The 11592-nt window shown below is 34.9% G+C and overlaps 1 protein-coding gene across 1 annotated transcript in view; it reads left to right on the top strand.

Annotated features, from left to right (window-relative positions):
- B3GLCT (beta 3-glucosyltransferase) overlaps positions 1 to 10965 on the top strand; it is a gene marked incomplete at its 5' end in the record, with an annotated part of 41830 nt that extends 30865 nt beyond the window's left edge. Inside the window, 5 exons of the mRNA XM_017731360.1 lie at positions 2518 to 2631; positions 4279 to 4378; positions 5344 to 5463; positions 5987 to 6131; positions 9324 to 10965. Of these exons, the coding sequence (XP_017586849.1) occupies positions 2518 to 2631; positions 4279 to 4378; positions 5344 to 5463; positions 5987 to 6131; positions 9324 to 9491 (647 nt within the window). The remainder of the gene's footprint in view (positions 1 to 2517; positions 2632 to 4278; positions 4379 to 5343; positions 5464 to 5986; positions 6132 to 9323) is intronic.
- Between the last annotated feature and the right edge of the window lie 627 nt (positions 10966 to 11592).

Raw genomic sequence — 11592 nt, 5'->3', positions numbered from 1 at the left:
TTTAAAAAAAAAAAAAAAAAAAAAAAAAAAAAAAACCAACCTAGAAAGTCAGAAAGTAACTTGAGGCCTCAAAAAGATAGCATAAACATCCTTCAAGAAACACCTGTTGAAGACTGAGGAAAATTCTTGAACTTTCCTCACAGCTTCCAGTGTTATGCAATAGAGGATAATCTTACTCCAGATTTTGAAAGATTAATGGATGCCAGCTTCAGAGAGCTCTTTTTACCTGGTAAGTCATTCTTTATTGTATGCCAAAAACTACATTAATGCAGCACCAAGGCTTGGAAATTGATGTGCTTTTAAAAGCAGCTAAATTTTACCTCAGAATTTACTTCAGATACAACTCTCCTTCTTACACATACCATCTGTAGTTATAAAAGAAATTTTCAAGACTGCAAACATGCATTAGGGTTCTAGAAACAGCAGAAATAAAATGTCATTAACAGCTTAGAGCTGACCTTTAAGTATGTCTAGTGGTATTAAAACCTTGGTGTGATCACAAGTACTAATACATATTGATAAATATTTGCATTGTCGTCTAGTCCAAAATTTCAAATTGGTTTTTTTGGAAGAAACAATTTGCTAGAAATTAAAAAGTATTGTGGGATTCAGTTTACAATAGACATTAGTCTGCCTGGTGACATTTCCATCAAGACAAGCAAAGGAAAGACAAAGATGCTTCAGCTAAAGCCCCCTTGCCAGACCTTTCAACTGAGGTGAGACTCAAGTCCTTGCTTCAGTGAACTTTTCTTCATTTATAGAAGGAGGGGGGATTCCACCAAAAAAATAGAAAGGCTCAGTCTGTAACAGCAAATATTTCTGTGTGTTAAAGAACCCTGCTGAGTTTCAGGTCCTTGTTTGAAGAAAGGTAAAACAACCTTTACAGGTGCATCTCTTCTGCGAGGGGAAGGTTGGATGCTCTTGTGTATTTGAGATGCTTCTGCTCTGGGGCCTCGTTTTCTGAAACCTTTTGGTTTTGTTCTTCTGGGAAACATTTTTAAGTAGAACATTTCCACAGAATAAGAAAATAATTTCCTGCCTCTACCTATTTTTTTTTGTACATAATTCCCTTTGGATTTTTTAATGAAAAAAATGAGAACACTTTTACTTTTCTTTAAGAACTTTGAAAAGCAGTATGGACCACTTCAAAATGCTACAAAAGTGATTTTTTTTTTCTCCAAATATGAGAGCCTTTCTGTTAGTGCACTGAATTCTTATTACTCTGTCTTAACACTAAAATGAGCTAAAAGGTAACTGTTATCAAACTGGCTGTTGGCCAATCAATAATAATAGATCCTGTGTACTCAAGAGTAGAGGGAAGTGAGCAACTAGGTAGGCAACAAACTTCAAATTAGGTGATGGATGATTTTAGCAAGGGGCTAAAATGAGTTGTTCGCAAACATCAGAAATGTACAGCAGCAAAGGGAAGTTACATAAATATTCCTCCATTTAAAGCACTACCTGCTACCAGTGAGACCTCCTGGATGGTGCCAGAGAACATAAAGCAGAGAAACTAACAGCAGAATGCAGTGTTTCAGAGTACTTGCTCATCTAAGGCCCGAACTCCTCATTTTTAGGATGGAAGAGAGACCCTTATTTCAATCTGATGGATTTCTTCTAAACACCCTGCAGATGGCTGGATTTTTTTGTGTGTGTGTGTGTTACCCATAATTTATTCACTTCTGGATGTAATTTAAACACTCGTAGCATCATTACTAGAATTTTGTGTGATCAATTTTAAATGTTGATGTGAAATGGCAAACTAGTGAGAAAAAGGTTGCTCTTTTAGAGAAGCATTAAGAAATCCTCCTTTGAATAGAATCTCCATGGGATCAAAATTGATTGTATTATATTTATAAACTATACAAATGCTTCTTATTTATAAATGAAACAATAAATATTTATACATTTGTAACAGGAATGGTTATAAAATGCCCTGTGTGTGTCTCCAGAGACAGGTGCTTTTGAGCATTAATATGATGTTGTTGTCAGATGGCATGTGTACAACACAAGTGTAGTGTTTCAAAAGGTACATTTGGTCTGTTACTGATTCAGAATATGTGATACACTGTACCGTTGGATTAAAATGTGGCATGTCAATACTGGAAGAAGGACTGATCTCTGACAGTGTTTGTGCTGATGTGTGCTATGAATCCTACCATAGCAAGTGTAAAAGTATTCCATGCTTTGGTTAGTCAAAATGTAAATATCACAGTTTTTAATTACTATTATGAATAATAGTTTTATGAAACTATACTCATATTTTAATAGAATTTTTTTATTATTTAAATAAAACTGTCCTGACTGGCTTTCATAAAAATGTAAAATTTTTTCTCTCTAAATGTTATAGGAAAGAAAATAGAATGAACATTTAGAATCATGCTGCTGTATTTGAAGCAGCATTTTATTACCATGTGAAGGAATGTGGCTAACAAGAAGTGCTTAACATGAATATTTGGATCAAGTATCTATTTTAATCAAGTTACTTGTGTTTGAACGTCAATCATTCTTTTGCAGTACCAGTTGTAAAGCAGACTTGGGAAAGAGAAGCTGCCCTTATTGAATACTACAGTGATTATGCAGACATCTCCATTCCTACTATAGATTTAGGCATACCTAATACTGACAGAGGTGAGATGTTGACTGTTTGTCAGTTTTGCGCAAATGACTGACTGAAGAAGTGAAGTTTTATGGATGATACGTGTCTTTCATGTCAAGTATGTCATTTAGAAATTCTGTATTTCTCTAGCACATTATGTGCAGCCTAAACTAAAAGAATGCTCTTGACACAGGAAATGGATGGAAAATACATTCAGAGTCCCCCTGTGTAGTTAACATGTTCATTTTAGCAGAAACCTAAATACTGAGATTATGAAAGCATGGTATACTGATATACTGCAAGAGGAAAAACAAATTGCTGTTATTACTTGGGGTAAGAGTAATAACTCTACAGTTATTGATGATTTTGTGTAAGATCATCAACAGTGAAGAAGTCATAAATTTATTTCAAAAGATCTCAGGCGGTGCCAACTGGTTACTGAGCATAAATTACGTGCCATATGGTATTCAGATATTATATGCTGGTGCATAGCATGCCTTGATTTAAGCACAAAAATTAAATGTTAAGATTGAAACATCTTTTTATAGCAAATAATAGGCATTTAAATTAATTTACTTTGTGTTTGAATACAAAAAAGGCTATGGATATGATGGCTTTCTTGAGCTTACTAGTTTTGATTTTTTCTTTCATTTGATATATCGTTCTTAGGCTCATAGCCTATATGTATTACCTTCTGAATTACAGGTGTCCAGGCAGTGGCCTGTTAGCCTTATCTGGCCCACTAGGTCAGTTGTTCTGACCTCTGGGTTATTTCTGCCCCTTTTTTCTGTCTGTTAGAGGCAGAGAAAGGATAGGCAGGGATTTCTGTGTGCACAGGGACATGAGCAAGCAGTGAGTGTTTTCAGGAGGCAGCAAGCTTGTGGGGCACATGTGGATCATTTGTAGAAGCCATGCCCAGTAGTTCTAGTCATGCCAGGGAGCTTCCATGTTTTGTGATAGAATATAATATAGAAATCTTGGCTTTAATATTGTAATTGTTCTCATATCAGTCTGCATTAAGTTCACCGTTTCAGAAAATCACCAAAGTGAGGACTCACTTCATTTCTTAAGCATAGAGTTACTGCATTTTGTCACAGAATATTTTAACTGGAAGTGGCTTCAAATACAATTTATTTTGAATGATTGTTTAGTAAATGTAATATTGATATCTAATTACATTAGATAATCAACTGTGATGAATAAAGACTGACTGAAATGAGATTTGTCCAAGATCTAAAGAAGATTCAGTAGAGGTCTGAAACTTCTTGTTTATCATGTCCTGCTTATTCTGAACAAGGGTGTTTCACTTCTCCACTCCTAGCAAAGGGTGTCTTACCTCTGAACTTCATTATAATCTTGTGATAAATGTTGAGACCTTTCCTTAGAGGCAGTGATCAGGACCTGAGTTGCCAATGACGAGTACAGTAGATTAATATACATTTAAATATTTCTATAAAAGCAATGGATCTGCCTGATGCATCATGAAATGCTATGACAGTATCTTGGAGTATTTTGCAGATCATGCTTCTATCATAGTCTTCTCATTTTTACAACTCTTTTAATTAAATTAAGAGTAGCAGTTTGTCCAACAGCTTGACAGATAGCTGGAATAAAGCTTGTTTTTAATTTAATTCCTATTTTATTTAAGTGTATATTCTGTTAATTTCTCCTTTTCTCAGGTCACTGTGGGAAAACTTTTGCCATTTTGGAAAGGTTTTTGAATCATACTTCTCCCAGAACCCCTTGGTTAGTTGTAGTGGATGATGACACACTGATAAGGTATATATTGCATTACTTCAGGAATTACCACTGTTTATGTCAGTAAGAGATTTAGCAATATTCACCTGTTCTTTATTTAAGTGATACAGCTATTTTATTAGTTATGTAGCTTTATATTACTTTAAGAAAAAAAATTGTCACTTTCCATCAGTATTCTTTTAATGGATATTAAAAACAATATTGTAACTTGGTTAAAACTGTGCATATCAGTGTTATCATGTAATCATATAGTCTGAATACACCACATTTTGTGATTCCTCAGTGTAGGTATGTTTGAGATGAGGGGGTATAGTCATTTGCTAATACCCTTTCTAAGATGTGTTTCTCACAGAAATGTGTCAGAAGAAAGGTTTCATAAGCTCAGGTCAGTTGTCTGAGCTACCCAGAATGGTGTTCTGGAACTTGCCTTGGTTGGAAAATTAGATCCCATTCTCATAAAATCTGACACTGCAGTGAAAGCAAAAAAGGCACAGTGATCAATGAGCAGGATCACATGGTTAGGAACAGTGGTTCAAGACAGTACTTTACATTAAATCATGTGACAGAAGAAGTAGGATGTAACTGTGGATAATGCAATATTCATATAACTAAACCAACCCTTTTTACTTTTCAATTTGTAGATGTTCACAGATAATTTGCAAAGATCTTAACATTGCTTGGAAAGTATAATTTCATGTTTTCTCTGAGATGAGATGCAGTTTTGCTGACAAACTGCCTACTTCAAAAAATGTTTTAAGCTAATTTGTTCATGATTTGACCAAATTCAGCAGTCATATCTCATAGTAAATAACCCATCATAAATTTCTGTTTAGCAGTTTGTATCTCTGGGGGAGTTTTTTTGGGTAGAATTCCTGAATTTCTCCTGTCATCATTGTGCTATTTAATAGAATGCTGTTGAGGGTAACAATGTCTGTTCCAAAATGAATGTTTACAAGATTTTTTATTAATGGCTTTTCATATTATAGTATCTTCAGACTCCGAAAATTGCTCAGCTGCTATGACCCAAATGAACCAGTATTCCTTGGCGAGCGTTACGGCTATGGCTTGGGAACAGGAGGATACAGTTACATCACTGGTGGAGGAGGGTAATCTATTTAAGCTGCTACTGAGATCTACATTAGTTCCTGTTTTGAGTGCAAATGTTCTAAATTACAACACAGATCACTTTCAACAGAAACAGTGATGTTTTCCCCAAATGTCTGCAATTCACCTCACACCTTCTGTGTAGTGACACATGCTGGTCATGAGTCCCCAACTCTTCTCTCTCACGTTTGAGTAAGATTGAGGAGAATATTCCTTTTGAGTCCAGGCCAAATTTAGGAGGAATTATCTGCAGTAGTAGAAATGGGGGGTAGCTAAGTTGTTGTTGGAATAACAACAATGGGTATAATTGGTGTAATTAATTTTCAGTATAAAAAGTAATTATCTTTCAGAAAATGCCTCTGGCATTTGTCCGTTCTGACCCCTCAAATTTTGAATTTCAAATATGTTGTATTGGAGGGCTACATTTGGTCTTGCAGTTTAAAATAATTTAGCAATATTTATTAATTACAATTATTTGGTGTCTTTAGTAGTTTTATACATTTCATGTGCTTTTTTTAAATTCAGGATGGTTTTCAGCAGAACAGCTGTTCAGAAACTGCTTGCTAGCAAATGCCGGTGTTACAGCATGGATGCCCCTGATGATATGGTCCTTGGAATGTGTTTCAGTGGCTTAGGAATCCCTATAACACACAGTCCACTTTTTCATCAGGTCAGAGAGCTATTTTTGAGTATTAAAAATGTATTTCATTTTCTAAGTATAAAACAGTCATAAATATTCAAACTCGATCAATATGTAATAACACTAACCAAGATGATGCTGCTGCTTTACCTTGGTTCCCAGCAGAACAAGACTGATCAAATAAGAGCATTCTCATACCATGGATTACTATAATACTTTGCTAGTTGATATGATATTTTAGCTAATCTATAACTATATTTTATTAAAGATGCTGTCAGAGGTGAGAATTTTGAAAAACAAATAGAATTAGGAGCCACATGCTTTGAATAGTTGTCATATGTCCTCTGAAGGAAAAAAACCTACAACAATAATTTTTTCTTCAGGTAATGGAGAACTAACTAAAATTTTTCAATAAATCTGCCTGCTCTACTTACCTAATTTTTCTATTGATTCAGTATTTACTATTCTGAACTATCTCATTAGTGAAGATTTAAAATATGAAAATACTGGTTTTGTGGTGGATTCTGAAGAATGGTATAAATATGATAAATTGCTCTATGCTAGCACATGGGAAAGAGAGCTCCCAAAACATAATTTTCATGTGAGTTTGGGAGAAAATGGCTGGAGTAGATTTGAATTTTGTTTCTGTCTTCCACAATATTTAACAAGCTAACTGTAGTGCCACAGTGGAAAACATGATGCATTGAGGCCTGTAGAGATTTTCTTCCTTGTAAGCCAAGTAAACCAAATTTTTCTGTGGTATGAACAAGAAGCACTAAAGATTTTTTTTCCAAACAGTGCACAACTTTTTTAAAAATCAGCATTTAAATGAGTGTAGCATTTGATGTTTTTCAGGTGTTGATCTAGTTGAAAAACTGGGAAGACCTGCGTACCTGAATAAGAGCTGAAAATAAGATAATAAGCGACTTGAGAATTAGTAAATTACCATGTCGTTCAAAGTAGCTGTCAGTGGAGGGAGGGAGTTTCTTATTTAAATTGTCATCTTTTCCTATGTTAAGATTACATTTCTCATTACATTTACTATTTAGAGAAGTGGGAAGACTGAGAACACACTGTTCAATATTTTAATTCCCTGTCCGTGTAAAGAAATCATATCTGTTTACTCTCCTGTTTTGTTTATCATTGCTTACTCCTTTCAGTACAGAAAGAAAACAAGTCATGCATATTATAAAATCAGCAGTTATTGAATAATTTGTGCTTGAAGAAGTGTTAAAAAAACCAAAACAACAAACCAACCTAATTAAAGCAGAGTCAGAACAGAACTCATTTTCCAAATTTGTAAGAATGGTCCTTATTAAAAAAAAACCAAAGAACTTCCTTGTAATCTTTAATAGTGTGCATTTGATACTGAATCACTTTGAAAGTGAAATCCTAGGAGTTTGATTTTCCACACAGAAAATTGCACTTGACTTCTAATTCATCTTTACTGTTACTTATAACAAATTCTAATTAAACATCCCTCAAACAGGAGTTAACTCTTGGGGGAAAACCACTGAATAAAAATTGGATGTGCTTGTTCTACAAATTCCACTATTGTGAAAAAAATATTTTAAAAATGAGAAAACCAATTTTGGATTTTCTGTCAACCAGAAAATAACTTCTTAAGGACTTGAGTGAAATATTATGATGTGTGATGTTCCTTGAAGTATGTGAATCTAAAATTGTACTGAGATGGATTATGAAAGAGAAGCAAAGATATCTTCATTCTTGGAAAGTCTATGATGTGTTTGCTCACTCTTACTGGTTTCCTGCTGCCTACTTGCTGAGTTAGATACATACATATTCTGTAACCTGTGCCAGAGCTTTCTGACATGATGAGACTCTTAAAGAGAACAGGAACCTTCCCATGTCGAGAAGCAGCCAGAATTGTGGTCTTAAATATGAAATCTGGGCTAAAGCAATATATTTGGCTTTTCTAGAATACCAAATACAAATTATAGTTAAAAAAAAAAAGTTTTTAGAGCAGATACCATTATTTTAGAATTATCAAAACACCAGAATTGTGTCTATAGCTTAATAATAAGCTGATTAATTTTCAAACAGCAAAAATCTTTGGTCTCAGTTGTGTAAAAACTCTCTTTATCCAAAATAAATTCTTCAGGTTCTTGAAACCCAAATGTTCTTCAAAGTGTTTTTCAAAAGTTGTGAGGGATATAGGTTCCCTCTTGATTTCTCCAGTGGAATTTTTAAAAATAAGCACTCTGTCATTTAAATATCAGGATAAAAATACCCATAACACCAACAACACATATTCAGATTTCATAATGTCAAATTCTGTTGCCTAATTTTATGACTGTGATGTATACAGAACTGCATAGAGAATTCATAAATACCACCATAAGTAGGTGAAGCGTGCAGTATTGAATCAGTTACCAGCTTAGGCATCAAATCAATTATTTGTTACCCAAATCACTCAATTTTCCTCTTGTTTGGGTTTTTTTTTCCTTAGATATAAAACACAAAAGTTTGCCTTCCATGCATTTTTCTTTACAAAAACTCCAATGGCAAAAATGTAGTTGTTTTTCCAGGGACCACTACAGGTGGGAATTGTTTATGTAAAGGTGCATTTATGTGCTACTGAACTGCCAGAGAAAATGAAATACATGTGGTGCATTAGGACAGCAGCTGCATCTTGTAGCTGTGTTGTAATTCTTTCTGGTTTGATATAGCCTGCTAAAGAACAACAACGCAGTTTTCTGGCACCACAATGTATCCCATGTTTGGAACTTTTACCTATCATAAAACTCCATGTATTTTGGCTGCTTATGGCCTTATTAGGAGCCTACAATCACAGTGGCAGTGCTGACAACTGTCATTAGAAGGAGGAAGAGAATATTGTTTAAAATAATTTTGTCATTATTGAGCCAAAACTGCATATTTAAAAAGATTCCATACCAACTACACTGTTCATTGCTTGACTGCATAGATGGTGGACATTTCATATCCCAAGAAATAGGGCATATTAAATATCAGTGTACTTCATTCCTAGCATGATGGCTCCAGTGTGAGTTGAAGATGTAAACTAATGCCTTGTCAATTGATTTAATAGAATGATGTAAAAACCTCCTTGTTACCATCTTGAGTATTTTGTCAGTGCCACATTGTTGTGTTACAGAGGCCATTGAGCAGTGATACTTTCTCTTTTTAAAATTATTATTGATCATTAACTACCAGTGCTTTTGCTTCTTTCTTCCATCTTAGGCAAGGCCGATGGACTACCCAAAAGATTACCTTTCTCACCAAATTCCAGTATCATTTCACAAGCATTGGAATATTGATCCAGTGAAGGTGTATTTCACATGGCTGGCACCAAACACAGAAGAGTCACATAATGGAAAAAAAGTTGGATATAACAGAGAGGATTTATAAGCAGTAGAAGAATGTAAGTGTTAATTACTGTTCTACAGATGAGGGACAGTCACTACTGTGATTTTTGTTTTGTTTTCATGTTGTTCATCTGTTCATGACATGGGAAGTCAGTGTTTTGTTCCTGTTGCTTGCATCCCTTCAGAACAATGGAAGAAGGCACTTAAATGACTTTTGGATTCTTTTCCTCCACTTGGTTTCTTTTTAGAATGTTTCTGGGCTTTATATACCAATGAACTTGACACACATTTGAGAGTCTTGTACAACTTCACCTCTGTTCTGCTTTGGACTTGGTTCAGACAGCATCAATTTACATTTTCTTCCTTTGCTCTTTCAAAAGCTGAAGTTATTTATTTGGGAGCCTAATACTGAATAAGTGTTGAACATCTATTAAACATCATCTCTCACTGACTTACAGAAAACAGTTCTCTAAAAGGTTCTGGAACAGTTTCTCGATAAATCGTAGAGGACACTTGACTTTTTTTCTGTGACCAGGAGCTAGATTGTGTGAAGGCTGTGCTCCTTTATGCTCATTGCAAATAGAAATACTGTAGTTTCCTGGAGTAGTTGGACCAGGCACGAAACCACTGTTGTACCTTTTAAATTTATTGGCACTTCTGTGGAATGCCATGTACAAAATGGAAAAAAAGGTTAAGGACAGGGATTTCTTAGGTGGCCACGGGAGGTCACTGTGGCTCCTTTAGAAACCTAAGTCACTGTACATCAATCTGGCAAATATAAGAGTGACTCTTAAGGATTTTGGCAGAACTAACACTTCAGTATTTCCGATGTGTGCATTTCAATAGCATATGAATGCCATCTTTAAAAATTTTGTAGTATTCCTAATTTATATCATCAGGATAAGTAATTTTATGCATACAACATGTAAAGTGTGATTCATATTTAAAACTTTCTTGACTTCTTTTTAGTAATTCAGTTTTGTAAGAATGTTTGTACAAAAACTGGCTATAGTATGTTCTAAACTAATTTTTATATTGTAAAACTGCTTGTTTTAAAATGACAGTATTTGGCACCTGTATGCTGTCATTTAACTTGGCTTGCTATATTGTAACCAAATACAGGGTCTTAAAGCCATACTGCTGAAGTAATTTGTGTTTTGGTTTATTTTAGTAGGTTAAAAATTGATTCCACTCCAAAGAAAAGCAATACTTGCTCTAGAGTTGAAGTAGGGGAGCCTCGGTAATTACCGAACTTGTATAAACATTTGTTTGTGAATGCAGCTTGTGGGTTTCTAAGCACTGAATAGCAAGCACATATTCATAACAGATTCAAATTCTGATTAAGAAAGAGCAATCCGTGTTATGTCTTTTTTTCTTCCCACTACCAGTGCCTTAAACAGTAGACATTTTACTGATACCAGGACTATGTTCTCTGATACCATTGGTGAATTGTTAATTATGTTTACTGTTTAGAACTGTGAAAGCTGAAAGCTGAATAAAAGCATTCTTTAACCTTTTGTGCCTCCTTCCTCTCTGCGAGCCAAGTACAGGATTCTTTAAGCACCAGTGAAATAAGTTCATCACCTTAATTATGTTCACTGTCAGTTTTATTAAAAGGCGGCTTAATCTTTAGGGTTTTTTCATGTTCTATCCTGACCTCCAGATTAGGTCAGTTTTCAGCCTCTAGTTTTGTGCAAATGGAAAATGGTGTTTTGATGAGCACCTCATGTGATTGGGAGCCTTGCTGCTGTCACAAAACACATGTCACTATCAAATTCCCCACAGGTCTTGCAATGCAGTCCAATCAGGTTCAACTTCCAACTGGTGATATTTAATCTCTCCTTGGGCCCTGTGGAGGCAGACTAGATCAACAAAAGATGATTTGATTTGGGTCCAGGCTGTGTTGTGCCTGTAGACTGGTTATTTAGATGTTGGAAGTCACTGACTCGTTGATTGATTGCTTGCTTGACTTTTACTTCTGGTTTGACAAATGTAGTAGTAGCTATCCTAAAGTCCATCTTTTCTCTTGCTGTTAGCCCTGGTTTTACTGCAAGGTTTCTGGAGGTATTAGTAAGCATTAGACTTCTGATTTTAGTTTCCATAGTTTTGAAAGCAACAAAGCCATAATTTGCTCAAGTATTTTG

The sequence above is a fragment of the Corvus brachyrhynchos genome, unplaced genomic scaffold, assembly GCF_000691975.1.
Source record: "Corvus brachyrhynchos isolate BGI_N302 unplaced genomic scaffold, ASM69197v1 scaffold103, whole genome shotgun sequence".
NCBI classification, from domain to species: Eukaryota; Metazoa; Chordata; class Aves; order Passeriformes; family Corvidae; genus Corvus; species Corvus brachyrhynchos.
This window is presented reverse-complemented; position numbering and strand designations above follow the sequence as displayed.